This window comes from Vicia villosa, unplaced genomic scaffold (assembly GCF_029867415.1).
Source record: "Vicia villosa cultivar HV-30 ecotype Madison, WI unplaced genomic scaffold, Vvil1.0 ctg.001953F_1_1, whole genome shotgun sequence".
NCBI lineage: Eukaryota > Viridiplantae > Streptophyta > Magnoliopsida > Fabales > Fabaceae > Vicia > Vicia villosa.
The window spans coordinates 36,906-54,288 of NW_026705789.1; the positions used below are offsets into that span (position 1 = coordinate 36,906).

The 17,383-nt window shown below is 38.9% G+C and overlaps 3 protein-coding genes across 3 annotated transcripts; all 3 read left to right on the forward strand.

The window, feature by feature from the left end:
- The first annotated feature begins 10,744 nt into the window (after positions 1-10,744).
- Positions 10,745-11,899, forward strand: LOC131637237 (uncharacterized). The gene is made up of 2 exons (XM_058907820.1): positions 10,745-11,483; positions 11,571-11,899. Exons 1-2 carry the CDS (start codon positions 10,745-10,747, stop codon positions 11,897-11,899), a joined length of 1,068 nt encoding a protein of 355 aa, XP_058763803.1.
- A 281-nt stretch (positions 11,900-12,180) lies between these two features.
- LOC131637238 (uncharacterized) lies at positions 12,181-14,911 on the forward strand. The gene is made up of 3 exons (XM_058907821.1): positions 12,181-13,012; positions 13,104-14,324; positions 14,631-14,911. Exons 1-3 carry the CDS (start codon positions 12,181-12,183, stop codon positions 14,909-14,911), a joined length of 2,334 nt encoding a protein of 777 aa, XP_058763804.1.
- Positions 14,912-15,007: 96 nt separating this feature from the next.
- Positions 15,008-16,316, forward strand: LOC131637240 (uncharacterized). The gene is made up of 2 exons (XM_058907822.1): positions 15,008-15,836; positions 15,919-16,316. Exons 1-2 carry the CDS (start codon positions 15,008-15,010, stop codon positions 16,314-16,316), a joined length of 1,227 nt encoding a protein of 408 aa, XP_058763805.1.
- The last annotated feature ends 1,067 nt before the right edge of the window (positions 16,317-17,383 follow it).

Below are 17,383 nucleotides of genomic sequence, written 5' to 3' on the forward strand. Positions count from 1 at the left end.
AAGAACATGAGATCAGAAGCACTGAAGATCAGAAGATGGTATCACGCTCAGAAGCACTTCAAGGTCAGAAGATCAGAAGATGCTATGCACCAAGCTGTTTTGACTCTGATGATATTCAAACGTCGTATTCACAAACATCAGATCAGAAGGAAGTACACGTGGCAGACTACGCTGACTGACAAAAGGAACGTTAAAGCTACTAAAGGCTACGTCAGTAGACACAGCGTGAACAAGGCTCGAGGTAGTTGACAAAAGCGTATAACATTAAATGCGATGCTGTACGGAACACGCAAAGCATTAAATGCATTCAACGGTCATCTTCTCAACGCCTATAAATATGAAGTTCTGATGAGAAGCAAGGTTAACGATTCTGCACCAAAACAACTTATATCAAACTTGCTGAAACGCTGTTCAAATCTAAACTCAGAATCTTCATCTTCATCAAAGCTCACTACATTGCTGTTGTAATATCTTAGTGAGATTAAGCTTAAACGTTAAGAGAAATATCACAGTTGTGATTATCGCTTTTAAGAAGCATTTGTAATACTCTTAGAATTACATTAAGTTGTAAAGAACTAGAGTGATCGTGTGATCAGTATACTCTAGGAAGTCTTAGCAGTTGGCTGAGCAGTTTGTAACTAGAGTGATCGTGTTGATCAGAATACTCTAGGGAAGTCTTAGGAGTGAACTAAGCAGTTGTTCCTGGAGTGATCAGTGTGTGATCAGAAGACTCTGGAAGACTTAGTTGCGGACTAAGTGGAAAACCATTGTAATCCGTGCGATTAGTGGATTAAATCCTCAGTTGAGGTAAATCATCTCTGCGGGGGTGGACTGGAGTAGCTTCGTTAACAGCGAACCAGGATAAAAATAATTGTGCAATTTATTTTTATCGTCCAAGATTTAAAGTCACACTTATTCAATCCCCCCTTTCTAAGTGTTTTTCTATCCTTCAATTGGCATCAGAGCGCCGGTTCTAAGGTGCAAGCACTTAACCGTGTTTAGAAAAGATTCAGGAAGAGAAAAACGCTTCAGTAAAAGATGGTTGATGAAAGTGAAAAGACTACATCTACATCTGGCTCTGCTGAGCAATACAACGGTAACAATGGTTATACTAGACCGCCGGTATTTGATGGTGAAAACTTTGAATACTGGAAAGATAAACTAGAAAGTTACTTTCTGGGTCTAGATGGTGATCTATGGGATCTTCTGATGGATGGTTACAAACATCCAGTAAATGCCAGTGGCGCAAAGCTGTCAAGGCAAGAAATGAATGATGATCAAAAGAAGCTTTTCAGGAATCATCATAAATGCAGAACTGTTTTGCTGAATGCTATTTCTCATGCTGAGTATGAGAAGATATCTAACAGGGAAACAGCCTATGACATATATGAGTCCTTGAAAATGACTCATGAGGGAAATGCTCAAGTCAAGGAGACTAAAGCTCTAGCCTTAATCCAGAAGTATGAAGCCTTCAAGATGGAGGATGATGAAGACATTGAAAAGATGTTTTCGAGATTTCAAACTCTGACTGCTGGATTGAGAGTTCTTGACAAAGGATACACCAAGGCTGATCATGTAAAGAAGATCATCAGAAGCTTACCCAGAAGATGGGGTCCTATGGTGACTGCATTCAAGATTGCAAAGAATCTGAATGAAGTTTCTCTGGAAGAGCTTATCAGCGCCTTGAGAAGTCATGAAATAGAGCTGGATGCAAATGAGCCTCAAAAGAAAGGTAAATCTATTGCATTAAAATCTAATATCAAGAAATGCACTAACGCTTTTCAGGCCAAAGAAGAAGATCCTGAAGAATCAGAATCTGAAGAAGAAGATGAACTGTCCATGATCTCCAGAAGGCTAAATCAACTCTGGAAGACCAAGCAAAGGAAGTTCAGAGGCTTCAGAAGTTCAAGGAAATTTGAACGTGGAGAATCTTCTGATGAAAGAAGATTTGACAAGAAGAAGGTCATGTGCTATGAATGCAATGAGCCTGGACACTACAAGAATGAATGTCCAAATCTTCAGAAGGAAAGTCCCAAGAAAAAGTTTCATAAGAAGAAAGGTCTTATGGCAACCTGGGATGAGTCAGAAGATGATTCAGAAGATGAGCAGGCCAACTGTGCGTTAATGGCGACAGAAGATGACGGATCAGAATCTACATCAGAATCAGATTCTGAAGAGGTATTTTCTGAACTTACTAGAGATGAGTTAGTTTCCGGTCTAACTGAACTTCTGGAACTCAAGTCTCAGATTAGTCTCAAATACAAAAAGCTGAAAAAGCAATTTGAATTTGAAACAAAGAAGCTTGAGTTGGAGAATTCTGAATTAAAAGAAAAACTTTTAAAATTATCCAATAATGTTGGATCTCCTTCTGATTCAGAAAAATCCACTCCTAGTCTAAACCATATTCTGAAAGAATATGATTTAAGTTTCAGGAAGTTCCTATCTAGAAGTATTGGCAGAAGTCAGCTAGCTTCTATGATATATGCTGTGTCTGGAAACAAGAGAGTAGGCATTGGTTATGAGGGTGAAACCCCATACAAACTTGAACCTGTTGATGAAATGAAACTCACATACAAGCCATTGTATGATCAGTTCAAGTATGGCCACTCACATGATATTAGGCACACTTCACATGCTCAAAGTTTTCACATTACACACACTAAGAAGCATGTGACACAACCTAGGAAATATCATGAAACTCACATTAAAAATTATCATGCTGTTCCTCCTATTGCTTATAATGTTAAACCCAAGTTCAATCAGAACTTGAGAAAATCTAACAAGAAAGGACCCAAGAAAATGTGGGTACCTAAGGATAAGATTATTCCTATTGCAGATATCCTTGGCTGCAAGAAGGACAAAGCACAACATGTCATGGTACCTGGACTCTGGATGCTCGCGACACATGACAGGAAGAAGGTCTATGTTCCAAGACCTGGTGCTTAAGTCTGGAGGAGAAGTCAAGTTTGGAGGAGATCAGAAGGGCAAGATAATTGGCTCTGGAACTATAAAGTCTGGTAACTCTCCTTCCATTTCTAATGTACTTCTTGTAGAAGGTTTAACTCATAACCTCTTATCTATCAGTCAATTGAGTGACAACGGTTATGATATAATCTTTAATCAAGAGTCTTGCAAGGCTGTAAATCAGAAGGATGGCTCAATCCTATTTACAGGCAAGAGGAAGAACAACATTTATAAGACAGATCTGCAAGATCTTATGAGTCAGAAGGTGACTTGTCTTATGTCTGTTTCTGAAGAGCAGTGGGTCTGGCACAGGAGATTAGGTCATGCTAGTTTGAGAAAGATCTCTCAGATTAACAAACTGAATCTTGTCAGAGGACTCCCTAATCTGAAATTCAAATCAGATGCTCTTTGTGAAGCATGTCAGAAGGGCAAGTTCTCCAAACCTGCATTCAAGTCTAAGAATGTTGTTTCTACCTCAAGGCCTTTAGAACTCTTGCACATTGATCTGTTTGGACCAGTCAAAACAGCATCTGTCAGAGGAAAGAAATATGGATTAGTCATCGTAGATGATTATAGTCGCTGGACTTGGGTAAAATTCTTGAAACACAAGGATGAGACTCATTCAGTGTTCTTTGATTTCTGCATTCAGATTCAATCTGAAAAAGAGTGTAAAATCATAAAGGTCAGAAGTGATCATGGTGGTGAATTTGAGAACAGATCCTTTGAAGAGTTCTTCAAAGAAAATGGTATTGCCCATGATTTCTCTTGTCCTAGAACTCCACAGCAAAATGGGGTTGTAGAACGAAAGAATAGGACTCTGCAAGAAATGGCCAGAACCATGATCAATGAAGCCAATATGGCTAAGCATTTCTGGGCAGAAGCAATAAACACTGCATGCTATATTCAGAATAGAATCTCTATCAGACCTATTCTAAATAAGACTCCCTATGAATTGTGGAAGAATAGAAAGCCCAACATTTCATATTTCCATCCTTTTGGATGTGTATGCTTTATTCTGAACACTAAAGATCATCTTGGTAAGTTTGACTCCAAAGCTCAAAAATGTTTTCTTCTTGGATATTCTGAACGCTCAAAAGGCTACAGAGTATACAATACTGAAACATTGGTTGTAGAAGAATCAATCAATATCAGGTTTGATGATAAGCTTGGTTCTGAAAAACCAAAGCAGGTTGATAATTTTGCAGGTTATGATATTGACATATCAGAAGTTGTTGAGTCAAGAAGCAACGCATCAGAAGCAGAGCTTCTCAGAAGCAAGGAATCTGAAGATCAAGTATCAGCTTCTCTGGACAATCTAAGCATTTCTGAAGAACCATCTGTCAGAAGATCATCCAGACTCATCTCTGGTCATCCAGAAGATGTCATTCTTGGAAAGAAGAATGATCCAATCAGAACAAGAGCATTCCTTAAGAACAATGCAGACTGTCAATTAGGTCTTGTATCTTTGATCGAGCCAACTTCTGTTGATCATGCTCTAGAAGATCCAGACTGGATAATTGCTATGCAAGAAGAACTGAATCAGTTTACAAGGAATGATGTTTGGGATCTTGTTCCTAGACCAGATGGATTCAATATAATTGGCACAAATTGGGTCTTCAGAAACAAGCTCAGAATGAGAAGATGAGAAATTCTTACGTATGAGTATCCTTTGATATGAAATTTTTTAAGAAGTTCTGATAGAAATCAATTAGAATTTGTGATTCAGTTATTACTAACGTTTCAGTGTCTAAGTTGATTCAGAATCTCTCTAAAAGCAAAACAGCTGTAACTGGCTATCCAGATGGTAAACACGTGTTCACTATTCCTGGACAAGCGTGCGTGCAGTTGAGGGGACGTCTACTTAGGTAACTGTGCAAATCACGTCTTTTGTCATTATTATCTCTCCTCATGTCACGTAACATTAAATGCTTTTCATCATTTACTCTCTTTCAGTTTTTTTTTATATACTCTTCAAACGTTTCTTTTCCCTCTCATATTTCTCTCTCTGCATTCGGTTTCTTTTTCATCTCTCTCTCTTTTCATATCATAAACCCTAGCAGTTTCCAATATCTGAAAATTCATCATGAATCCATCGTCAAGCTCTGGGAATCAAGACAATGATAGGAAACAAAAGAGAAAGGCATCTGCTGAACCAGAAACCAAACCTAAAAGAGTTAGGATCTCCTATGACCCTCTCAAAGTGTATCAACCCCTTGACGGTTCCCGTCAATCACCTCCCTCTTCAAAGACCTCCACCACCTCTTCCTCCTCATTCATCCTCTCGGAACCACCTTTTTCACCATCTGATATCTCCTCTCCTTTAACCCTTCCATCAGATATTTCTTCATCCCTCTCATACCCTTTTCCCACCAGAACACCTAATCCCTATAGTGTTGTTCTTCCCGACTCAAGGTTCACTGTCAACCCTCCAACCCCTACCACTCAAACTTATCTGGAGCTTTTACATGCTGATGTAAATGGCTGGTTGGAGATTCTAGGTGCTGCTCACCTTAATCATCTGGATGAGTATGCTACAAACAACCTCTGGAATACCTTTCGTCAGGATTTTCTGGATAAGGCTACAGACACTCAGAGAAGGATTATGTCTGAAGCTCCTGGTGTTCGTGGTCTCCGGTTGGAAGTTGGTGAGAGCAGCCACCACTGTCTCATCAGGAACAGAAGCGTTCTTGAAGAGAAGATACCTGCAGATGAGTTGGAAGAAGAAAATCTCTGCAGAGATATCGTGGTGTGGAAACCCCGGTCTTCTGTGCTCTGGTTTCCTGTGCTGACTGGAGATTTTCAGTGGCTGTTCAACTGGTTCAGAATGAACCCTTCTGAAAAAGCACCTCTCATGGTCTTTCCAGTAGTGGTTTATCGTGCTGAAGTTGCTGGTCCTACTCCTCCAACAAACCTAGCAGCTATTCTTCAAGCATTGGAAGATGGAACTTCTGAGCTGCCTGAACCAGAATATGCCAAGGCTCCTTCTGAGTCAGACTCAGATGAGGAAATGGGAGATGCACAAGCTGAAGATCTTCCAGAAGATCACCCTGCTGAGATTGCTGTCCCTCTGGGCAGAAATACTGGTGCTTCTTCCTCTGGTGAAACCTCAGCTCTGATGGAGACCTTGGAAACTCTTCATCAGAATCAAGCTATGCTGGCTTCTCGTTTGGACGCGCAAGAAGCAGCCAATGCTGAGTTTCGTTCCTTCATGACTAGGCAAGCTGCAAGCACTGACGGGATTCATGATGTTCTGGCGCGGATTTTGCGTAGGCTAGGATCTTAGTCTTTTGGTCTTTGCAGTTTCCTTTCCTTGTTGCATCTGTTTTCCTGCATTCCTGTCTTGTAAACCTTTTTTTTTTTTTGATTATCAATGAAAAGTTTCCTTGTGTTTTACATTCCAGTAAATGTTTTCTTTTGTCTTTTGCATCTGAATCTTTTGAAATATTCTTTTTGATGTTATGACAAAAAGGGGGAGAAGATAAATGATAAATGATTTGATTAAATCTATCAGTTGCTGGGTAAAGGCTCCCACACATTCACTAACAAGAACTGCAAGTTCTATATGGTTTAAGTGTTTTGCAGGTACAGAGAAGTGAAGTGAATCTTCAGAAGCAAACACTAGAAGCAAAACCATAAGAAGCGTTATTCTGTAAAAGGAATAAGCTCTTGGAAACTGAAGCAAGCTGAGTGCTGTCAAGCTTCAGAGATCAGAAGCAAGAAAGAAGAATGAATCAGAAGCACTGATAATAGAATTTGAATATCATTGTCTATCCTGTTCTGACAAAATTCTATTTGCTATGATACATATAATGTTATGGCTCTGATACATTATTTGCTCTGATACATTATATCAGCCTATATGGCTCTGATACATATAATGTGTTCAAACATACATTTTATGTTCTAACTCGTTCATGCTGACTTTTGTCGTTTAGTTTTTGTTCTGTAACATTTCAGGATGTAGAGATGCTCTAATGATGCTCTGGTACATTCAACAATGTTCTGATACAAATCTAGCATGAAGTGATGTTGGTAGACATTCAAAGTTCTGAAGCTATCCGAGGGAAGCAGAAATCAGAAGATGTGAATGTTCTAAAAGATCCAGAAAATTCAAGTTCTGAAGCTGTCCTGAATGGAAGCAGAAATCAGAAGCTGTGAATGTTCTGAAGATCAAAGAAATTCAAGTTCTGAAGCTGTCCTGAATGGAAGCAGAAGTTAGAAGCTGTGAATGTTCTGAAGATCAAAGAAATTCAAGTTCTGAAGTTGTCCACGATGGAAGCAGGAATCAGAAGCTGTGAGTGTTCTAAGGATCTAAAGAAATTCAAGTTCTGAAGCTGTCCAATGGAAGCAGAAGTCAGAAGCTATGAATTCTCTGAAGGCAGAAGCTTATATGATCGTCTCTACCGAAATAATCAGGGAAGTCTTTTATCAAAGTTCTTCGAGTATTTATTTCAGGGGGAGATTATTTATCTCAGGGGGAGATTGTTAATCTCAGGGGGAGACATATTCATATGCTTATGCTATAACTGTGTAATTTGTCTTTTGCCGTCTACTCTTTCTGATCGCAAATTCATATCATTTATATATGTTTTTGTCATCATCAAAAAGGGGGAGATTGTTAGAACAAGATTTGTTCTTATCAATTATCTTAGTTTTGATGATAACAATAATATGAATTTTGCTTAAGATAATATGGTACTCTAATCCAATGCAATTTCCCTTTCAGGAAATATATATAAAGAGTACGCATAATTCAGCGCTCAGAAGATGTGTCTCAAATGGTTCAGTATGCAACATCAGAACATGGTCTGGCAAGACATCAGAAGATGGTCGAAGCAGAATCAGAACATGGGTCTATGGAAGCATCAGAAGAACATGAGATCAGAAGCACTGAAGATCAGAAGATGGTATCACGCTCAGAAGCACTTCAAGGTCAGAAGATCAGAAGATGCTATGCACCAAGCTGTTTTGACTCTGATGATATTCAAACGTCGTATTCACAAACATCAGATCAGAAGGAAGTACACGTGGCAGACTACGCTGACTGACAAAAGGAACGTTAAAGCTACTAAAGGCCACGTCAGTAGACACAGCGTGAACAAGGCTCGAGGTAGTTGACAAAAGCGTATAACATTAAATGCGATGCTGTACGGAACACGCAAAGCATTAAATGCATTCAACGGTCATCTTCTCAACGCCTATAAATATGAAGTTCTGATGAGAAGCAAGGTTAACGATTCTGCACCAAAACAACTTATATCAAACTTGCTGAAACGCTGTTCAAATCTAAACTCAGAATCTTCATCTTCATCAAAGCTCACTACATTGCTGTTGTAATATCTTAGTGAGATTAAGCTTAAACGTTAAGAGAAATATCACAGTTGTGATTATCGCTTTTAAGAAGCATTTGTAATACTCTTAGAATTACATTAAGTTGTAAAGAACTAGAGTGATCGTGTGATCAGTATACTCTAGGAAGTCTTAGCAGTTGGCTGAGCAGTTTGTAACTAGAGTGATCGTGTTGATCAGAATACTCTAGGGAAGTCTTAGGAGTGAACTAAGCCTAGAGTGATCGTGTTGATCAGTAGACTCTAGAAAAGTCTTAGGAGTGAACTAAGCAGTTGTTCCTGGAGTGATCAGTGTGTGATCAGAAGACTCTGGAAGACTTAGTTGCGGACTAAGTGGAAAACCATTGTAATCCGTGCGATTAGTGGATTAAATCCTCAGTTGAGGTAAATCATCTCTGCGGGGGTGGACTGGAGTAGCTTCGTTAACAGCGAACCAGGATAAAAATAATTGTGCAATTTATTTTTATCGTCCAAGATTTAAAGTCACACTTATTCAATCCCCCCCTTTCTAAGTGTTTTTCTATCCTTCATGTTTGACCAACGATAAATTTTTGTTGCAAAGGCTGGAATCACTGATCCTCTGGACTTCCCATTAGCTCTTGATAAGATGCTTAACTTGGAGATGGCTTTTAGAGTTAAATGGCAGCCAAGCTGGGACTCTTGCTCCGTTGTTATGCTCCTTCAAGATAAACTCTTCGTCGAACAATTAAAGGCTCCGTGGGAACATACACAGGTATTGCGTTGCCAACTTATCGCACGGGTTCTTTGATTTACAATTCCCACAATCTTGCTGATATCTAATATGTTATTGACAGAAGGTGTCCACTTCTCAACCCTCCGTAACACCGTTAGTAGAGCAGGTATCACCATGCCTTCGTAATAATTTTATTACGCCGTCTACGTATTGCGCTTTAGAATTTGTTTGCATATCTGACCCAAAAAAATGCCATACCTTTAATGTAGATTAAAGAGAGCGTCGATGAAGCAAAAACTGATGCTGCAGAAGAGTGTGAAATTATTACGGTATTCATCGAATAACTGAATATGTGTTTATCATTCGAACATCGAGGTAACTGAAAATAACACTTGCGATTTTGTGATTACAGGATGTAGAAATTACATCCAAGCACAATCCTGATCCGGTCACACCCACTGCAAAAAGGCATATTGGTGATGGCTCAAGCGAATCAACCACCGTTGCTGGGATGTGTGACGGAGAGCTGTCATCAACAAAACTCAAAAAAATCATCAAACTGGAGAAGAATAATTGAAGAACATTTCAAGGATATTTCAAGAGTTTTCATCTTTTTCTGTCTTTGCCATTTTGCTTTGTAATATTTTGGATCCATCTTTTGACATGTACTTTAGGATCATTGTTCACCACTACAACATGACAATCCTGCTTATATATATTAAGTTTTCTTCCAGACCATATTTAAATAGCTAAAGATTATCAATTTTTTTGTGTGTCTGTATTAGGCATGTTGTATCAGCATGTTTTCAAAACAATTATAAAAGAAATTACTCATGTCGTTGACAGACTATCAACCATACTTTTCTTAGTGGTTTCAGCAACATGATTTCTATGTTTAGAGCCTGCATGCAATCAAGTGTGGTTGCTACCCACCCCATGCATGTTCCTACAAACTAATAAACTAACAGTTCTATATCTCTGTTTATATTTTTCTACAAAATTTACCTGCGGGCCTGTCCACCAAATGTGCTATTTATTTAGTTTTTTTAAGTCCAACCAGAGTGGTATCTATAGAATAATAGCTCAACCAATATAGACAATATACAACATATGGGAAACATGCTTGAGAGTAAACAAAAAAGAAAAACTTTTCTTAATCCAACACTTTTTTGTTTTCCAATCCAAATACATATGCCACGCAACCCAGCCTTCTTATTTCTATGATGATGAACCACCTAGGTACCTACAGTAGCCCGACTGCACATCATGTAGGCTGAACCAAATCTCAATCATCAACACTGCGGGTAACAGCATACTTTACACCCCTCCCATTTCCCAATAAAAAGTTATAACCATTGCTTGTTTATAACTGGATGTTATATTAGCACTTACAGATTGAGTGTACAACTTTATTTATACAAGGACCTGTTTTTATATTATATATTTAAACTTTCAAAATTTCAAACAACCACTCTTTTCAAAACTTATTTCAACTAGCGGGAAAACATCAAATTTTCAAACTTACCCTCTATTTTTGGGGATATTTCTCCAAACAATATCACTTTAGCTATTTACAGATTATTGTCTCCCAACACCTATTATGAACTGTTGGAGTTGGTACACCATGTGCTTTTTGAACCCATTCATCTACTTAATATGTGCATTTTAGTTTGATACAACCTTCTACATAAACTATTACCACATTCCCTCCTGTCTGCTAAACCGGTTCCTGTCAACCATGGAGTCCGATTCTACAACAAACAACGTTGATCATTATTATGTTGCCAGACGTAGGAGAAGACTAATATTATCGTCAAGGAGGCGCTCACGCCATGGTGTACACACTCAATGTCCTATCATCCCGGTGCATCCGAGCAGTAGTACGATTCCAAACTTGCATTATGTGGATGATGTTATTCCAAACTTATCTTCGGGAAAAAATCACTCATACGGAACCCCTCTGACCAGTAGCAATCACGGCTTGGAAAATTCCGTGCACGCGTCAATGGCCAGAAAGAAGAGGAGAATAACATTGTCCAACAAGAGGACTACACCTAATAATGTAGACAAGGAAAATATTTGCCTGACCGGAGAATCTGTTTTAACAAGTATTCAAACGCCGTCTTCCGATTTGCGTTTACCGCTTACATGTAATCTATCTAACTTCATGCACACAGCCCCGTCCCAGAGACATGCACCTCAACCTATATCTCATAAAAAACCCAGGTTACATTGGAATTCTGGAAATAACTTACTTGCCAGCTTCAACCAAACTGTTCCACCTATTTGCAACACTGACCAGGCATCTACTTCTAAAGCACCTACTAACAATCATGCCACGCCTTCCAATTTGACCCCAACAGCTCATTATTCAGATGATGCAAATTCTGATTCTCAAGATGATTTGAACATCTGTAGTGGTTCTGATGCTGATGAAGAGGTTGATAATGAACCTTCAGTTGATTCTCATCTCGAAGGTATGTGTGCCTACCAATCAATTATTAGTTTCTTTGTAATATTTTGACTAATTATGCATTTGATCGTAATGATGTTCGACAATCTAGAATACTCTGATGTAGGAGATCGAGCTTGGGAATGTCCTTCATGTCACGCATCTATGTGGTACCAAGAACGCATAGGCAATACAAGGCATACCACTGTTCCAAAGTTCACACGGTGCTGCAGAAGTGGAAAAGTTGTTCTTCCGCTGTTGAACGATCCTCCGCGGGCGCTTCAACATCTTCTACATAATGGAAGCCGTGCAGACAGTAAAAACTACCAAACCAACATTCGAACTTACAATGCTATGTTTTCCTTCACTTCACCTGGAATGAAATTTGACAATACTGTTGCGGATGGAGGAGGGCCGCCGACTTTAAGACTGCACGGTTAGACCTGTCATAGAATAGGTACATTAATCCCGGAAGATGGAAGACCGCAATATGCGCAACTATATATTTATGACACAAACAATGAAGTTGATAACCGGCTGAAGTGTTTCGGGTATTTATACTTATGCATATATGATCATTGCTTTAATTTCCACTGTATCACCGCACTAACATTCCTTTGTTGAAATTTACATGCAGCGACAGCCCGATTATCAAGAGGGATATTGTCTCGACTCTGAAAGTTATGTTAGACGAATGCAATCCACATGCAAAGGCTTTTCGGATGGCGAGAGATCTGTTGAATGCTAACGCTTTCTTGGACTTGAAGCTACGCCTAATCAGCGATAGACACGAAGATGGACGTGTTTACAACACACCAACTGTCTCAGAGGTTGCTGCTCTTATTGTTGGCGATATCGATCCTAACACCCCAAGAGACATTATCCTTCACGCTCGTGATGGACACTTGCAGAAAATTGATGAGTTTCATCCGGCTTATTTGGCTTACCAATATCCTCTAATATTTGTTTATGGCGAGGATGGATACAGGAAAGATATTCTTCACAGATATGAGCATGAAGAAGAGGTTACCAGAAAAAATCGTCAATCCATCAAAGATTGGCTATCATTCCGATTACAGGAGCGTCGTTCAGAGGCAAAGACATTACTTCATTCAAGAAGGCTATTTCAGCAGTTTTTAGTGGATGGGTTTGCAATGATGGAGTCAGAACGACTCAATTGGCTGAGGAGTAATCAGTCCAAACTAAGAGTTGGGAAATATAACCAATTACAGGATAAAACTCGCGGTAACCAATCAAATACAGCGTCTAAGAGGGGAAAACGTGTCGTTTTGCCATCAACTTTTGTCGGCAGCAAAAGATACATGGATCAACTTTATTTCGATGGTATGGCCATTTCAAGCAAATTAGGTTTCCCAGATTTATTCGTTACTTTTACTTGCAATCCTGCATGGCCGGAGATAACACGTGCACTCGCTGGCACTTCATTGAAGGCTCATGATAGACCGGATTTGGTTACCAAAGTTTTCAAAATTAAATTCGACGAGCTAATGACTGATATAACCAAACGCCAAGTCCTCGGCAAGGTAATCGCATGTAAGTATTCCTGCTTGAACTTCCATCTATAAATTTTCACAATGTTTAATAATTATGTTTAACAATTATTACCTTCTGAATTATGTCGCAGTTATGTACACGATTGAATTCCAGAAAAGAGGGTTGTCGCACGCTCACATTTTGGTTTTTTTAAGTCCTCAAAGCAAATATCCAACACCGTCTGACATTGATAAAATCATTTCTGCCGAGATTCCTGACCCTGCTGTTCATCCGGTTTTATACGACTTGGTCTCAGCGCACATGATGCACGGACCTTGTGGTCCATCGCGCATGAAGTCTCAGTGCATGAAGAATAGAAAATGCTCTAAATACTTCCCAAAAAAGTACCAAGAGCAAACCGTTGTTGATTTAGATGGTTATCCCCTATATAGGAGAAGATCTAATTCCCATGTTATAAATAAGAATGGTGTCGATTTAGACAACCGTCATGTTGTTCCTTACAATACAAGATTTCTTTTGAAGTACCGCGCACATATTAACATGGAATGGTGTAACCAAATTACATCTATCAAATATCTTTTTAAGTACATACACAAAGGATTTGATCGAATAACAGCAACGATTTCATCTTCAAACTCCACATCAGGAAGTGACAAAGAGCCTGTTGATGAGATTAAACAATATCTAGATTGTAGGTATGTCTCCCCAAGTGAAGCGTGTTGGAGAATTTACTCTTACAATATTCATGGTAGGAAACCCGCCGTGGAACGTATGTTTTATCACTTAGTAGGTGAAAAAGCTGTTTACTACCCTGATCACGCTAGAATGGAAAACATCTTAGAAAAGGCAAGTGTCACAGAATCAATGTTCACTACTTGGTTGGCTGCTAACATGAAATACGAAGATGCACGCGACCTGACCTATGGACAATTTGTCTCTAAATTTGTTTATGAAAAGAGAACCAGAACATGGAAACCTCGCAAGAAGGGCTTCACAATTAGCCGTTTGATATGGGTTCCACCCAGCACTGGAGAACTATTTTATTTGCGAATGATGTTGACTGTAGTGAAGGGACCATCATCGTACGAACAAATTCGCAAAGTTGGTGACACTCAATTCGATACTTTTAGGGATGCCTGCTTTGCAATGGGCTTCCTCGAAGACGATAGAGAATACATTGGGGCAATAAAGGAAGCGAGTGAGTGGGGTTCCGGTCATTTTCTCCGCAAACTTTTTGTAGTCATGCTTTTGTCCAGCGGTGTTAATAGGCCTGGTCATGTCTGGAGCGAATCATGGAAGCTATTATCTGATGGTCTGCTGCATGAACAGAGACTCTTGGCTCATAATACAGGTTGTATATATATATATATATATATATATATATATATATATATATATATATATATATATATATATATATATATATATATATGTGTGTGTGTGTGTGTGTGTGTGTATATATCTAATAATAACCTAATTTTTACATTGTATGCATAATAATAAAAAATCTAACCTGGTAGTACACCAGGCATCATAAGCATCATATGTAATTATACATAAATGTGCTCTGTTTCAAGCTGCCATGTTTATATATAAAAAGCATGCATCTGTCAGCAACTTATACCATTCATTGAATTTGATCCAATGTTGTGTTCAGTCTTATTCATTTCTGCACTAACTTTGCTTCTTAATTCAATCTGCTCAGAATTTATTCTCACTGAAGAGCAGTTAATGAATTTGACTTTAACTGAGATTGAAAAACTCCTTCAAGCTAATCGACGCAGTCTCAAGGATTTTAAACCGATTCCATATCCGGACGGGTATGTTCTACAACAATTGGGCAACCGATTGATATACGATGAACGAAGTTATGATGTTTCTGCAATGACTTCGGAATACACAAGACTTTTCAATGCTCTGACAGGTTGCTGCATGTGATTATTCTTTAAATTATAGAATGCCATAATTTCATTGCATACCATCTAATCTTCTTGCCTTTGTTTAGATGAACAAAGGACAATCTTTGACACAATTATGTCGTCTGTCCGTGCTCAGAAAGGTGGTGTCTTCTTCCTACATGGCTACGGGGGAACCGGTAAAACGTATATGTGGCGAACACTTGCAAGTGCTTTGAGGTCAAAACATGATATATGTTTAACCGTGGCAACGAGTGGAATTGCTTCGCTGTTATTGCCCGGAGGTAGAACTGCACACTCTAAATTCAAGATACCCGTTCCAACAATGGATAACTCTACGTGCAAAATCGAGTACGATGATGATGTTGCAGAACTTCTAAGGCAGACAAAGCTTATTATATGGGATGAAGCAACCATGGCACACAAACATGCATTCGAAGCACTCGATCGAACTTTGAAGGATGTAATGCGTACGTATGGTAATTCAAAGGACGTCTTTGGTGGGAAGGTAGTTGTCTTCGGCGGTGATTTTAGACAGATTTTGCCTGTTGTGCCCAGAGGGAGTCGTTCAGATATCGTACACGCAGCCATTAATGCCTCTTATATATGGCGTGATGTACAAGTGTTAACCTTAACGCAAAATATGCGCCTTCAGAGCGGGCCAAATGATCATGAAAAGAAAGAAATTGCAGAATTTTCAAAATGGCTATTGAAGATAGGTGAAGGGAAACTATCTGAGCCAAATGATGGATTTGCTGACATTGAATTGCCACCGGAACTGTTAATTACAGATTATGACGACCCTGTTGTTGCCATTGTCAACAATACGTACCCGGATTTTAAAAAAAATTACCAGTCGAATGACTACCTCAAAAGTCGCGCCATACTCGCTTCTACATTAGAAGTTGTTGATCAAATTAACAATCATGTTCTTGATTTGATGCCAGGTTGTAATACTCTTCCCCTGACTTCTAAGTCTCTACTATATTAATTAAATTCACTAACAGACCTTTTTTGTTTTTGTGTTAGGGGAGATCAAAGATTATTACAGCTCAAATACGGTTGATAAGTCCGAGATCCATGACACCAACGTAGTTGATATCCTAATACCCGAGTTTCTCAGCTCCCTGAGCACTTCGGGATTACCTAACCATCACATTAAATTGAAGGTTGGAACACCGGTTATGCTTATGCGGAACATCGATCAATCTGAGGGTTTGTGTAATGGCACCCGGGTAATGATAACTAAGATGGCCAACCATGTCATCGAAGCAAGGGTAATGGTCGGAAAAGGTTATGGTAACTTGGTGTACATCCCTCGAATGGATATGTCACCTTCACAATCCCCGTGGCCTTTCAAACTTAAACGGCGTCAATTTCCAATAGTTGTATCGTATGCAATGACGATCAACAAGTCTCAAGGATAGTCTCTAGATACAGTGGGACTTTACTTGCCACGAGACGTATTCACTCATGGGCAAATATATGTTGCAATATCTAGGGTCACAACAAAACAAGGGATACAAATTTTGGTATACGATGAACACGATAAGTTAAAGTCTACAACTACCAATGTTGTTTACAAAGAAGTTTTCAACAATATCTAAATGCAAGCACATTGTTTCAGGTAATGCCTTTTGTTTAGGTCTCTGCCCATTTTATTATACAATCCTTACAATTCGAGGTATATATCGGTTTGCCAAAATGTATAATCCACATCGCAGATTTGCAGTCATTATACTAACTGCACACCTAACATACTGGAGTAATGTTCATTTTCTATTATAAGTATCAACCTTCCTGTTATTTTTTTTGGTTAGTAACATTTGTGTTCCTCGACATGATTTCAACAGGGAACCCGCATAATTAACATCCATTGCAAGAGACTGATTGCTACTTCCTGTTGTAGTTTACAATTTAGCCATTTAGTGCTATCGTAGTAGTTTGGTTTTTTAAACCTCTGATTTTATTAATTTCTGCAATTGTTGGGCACTGTAATATTGGACCATGAATATCAAAATCAGTTTTGTTTTCATTTAAACATAAAAGATATTGAAGTTACATACATTAGGTTCCCATGACATATACAACTGTATGTTTTAAGGGTACGGAAATAAATATACATAACACCTTCGGGTCTCCGAAGAAACATCAATTCTAAATAGAAGTCTATCACCGTTTTTGAAGTTATTCGCCCTGCAGAAATCATCCCATCCATTGCCTAACTTCATGCGCAGAGGTGCTCCAAAATTTAACACCGACATCGACCAAGGCATCCCGTTGTCACCGCACAACACAATATATTCATATCCATGCTCGATTAGGAAAGTTGCAAAATCATCCTGCAATTTCTACAATCCAATGATTATTTAGTTGTTGTGAGTTTGTTATATCGTATGTCTAAAAATATTAAAACATGCTAGCAGAGCTTATACTCAACTAATTTTGGCAGATCCACGCCCAACAATGGCAGTATGACGTCAAACGCATGTAT

What these genes read in the sequence shown, in the direction of transcription:
- LOC131637238 (XM_058907821.1), top strand. Translation starts at nt 12,181, where the DNA reads ATGGCGAGAGATCTGTTGAATGCTAACGCTTTCTTGGACTTGAAGCTA. An exon ending in CCTCGGCAAGGTAATCGCAT is followed by an intron (nt 13,013 to 13,103) that starts GTAAGTATTCCT and finishes ATTATGTCGCAG; the next exon opens with TTATGTACACGATTGAATTC. An exon ending in ACTCTTGGCTCATAATACAG is followed by an intron (nt 14,325 to 14,630) that starts GTTGTATATATA and finishes TGTTGTGTTCAG; the next exon opens with TCTTATTCATTTCTGCACTA.
- LOC131637237 (XM_058907820.1), top strand. Translation starts at nt 10,745, where the DNA reads ATGGAGTCCGATTCTACAACAAACAACGTTGATCATTATTATGTTGCC. An exon ending in AGTTGATTCTCATCTCGAAG is followed by an intron (nt 11,484 to 11,570) that starts GTATGTGTGCCT and finishes TCGACAATCTAG; the next exon opens with AATACTCTGATGTAGGAGAT.
- LOC131637240 (XM_058907822.1), top strand. Translation starts at nt 15,008, where the DNA reads ATGTCGTCTGTCCGTGCTCAGAAAGGTGGTGTCTTCTTCCTACATGGC. An exon ending in TGTTCTTGATTTGATGCCAG is followed by an intron (nt 15,837 to 15,918) that starts GTTGTAATACTC and finishes TTTTTGTGTTAG; the next exon opens with GGGAGATCAAAGATTATTAC.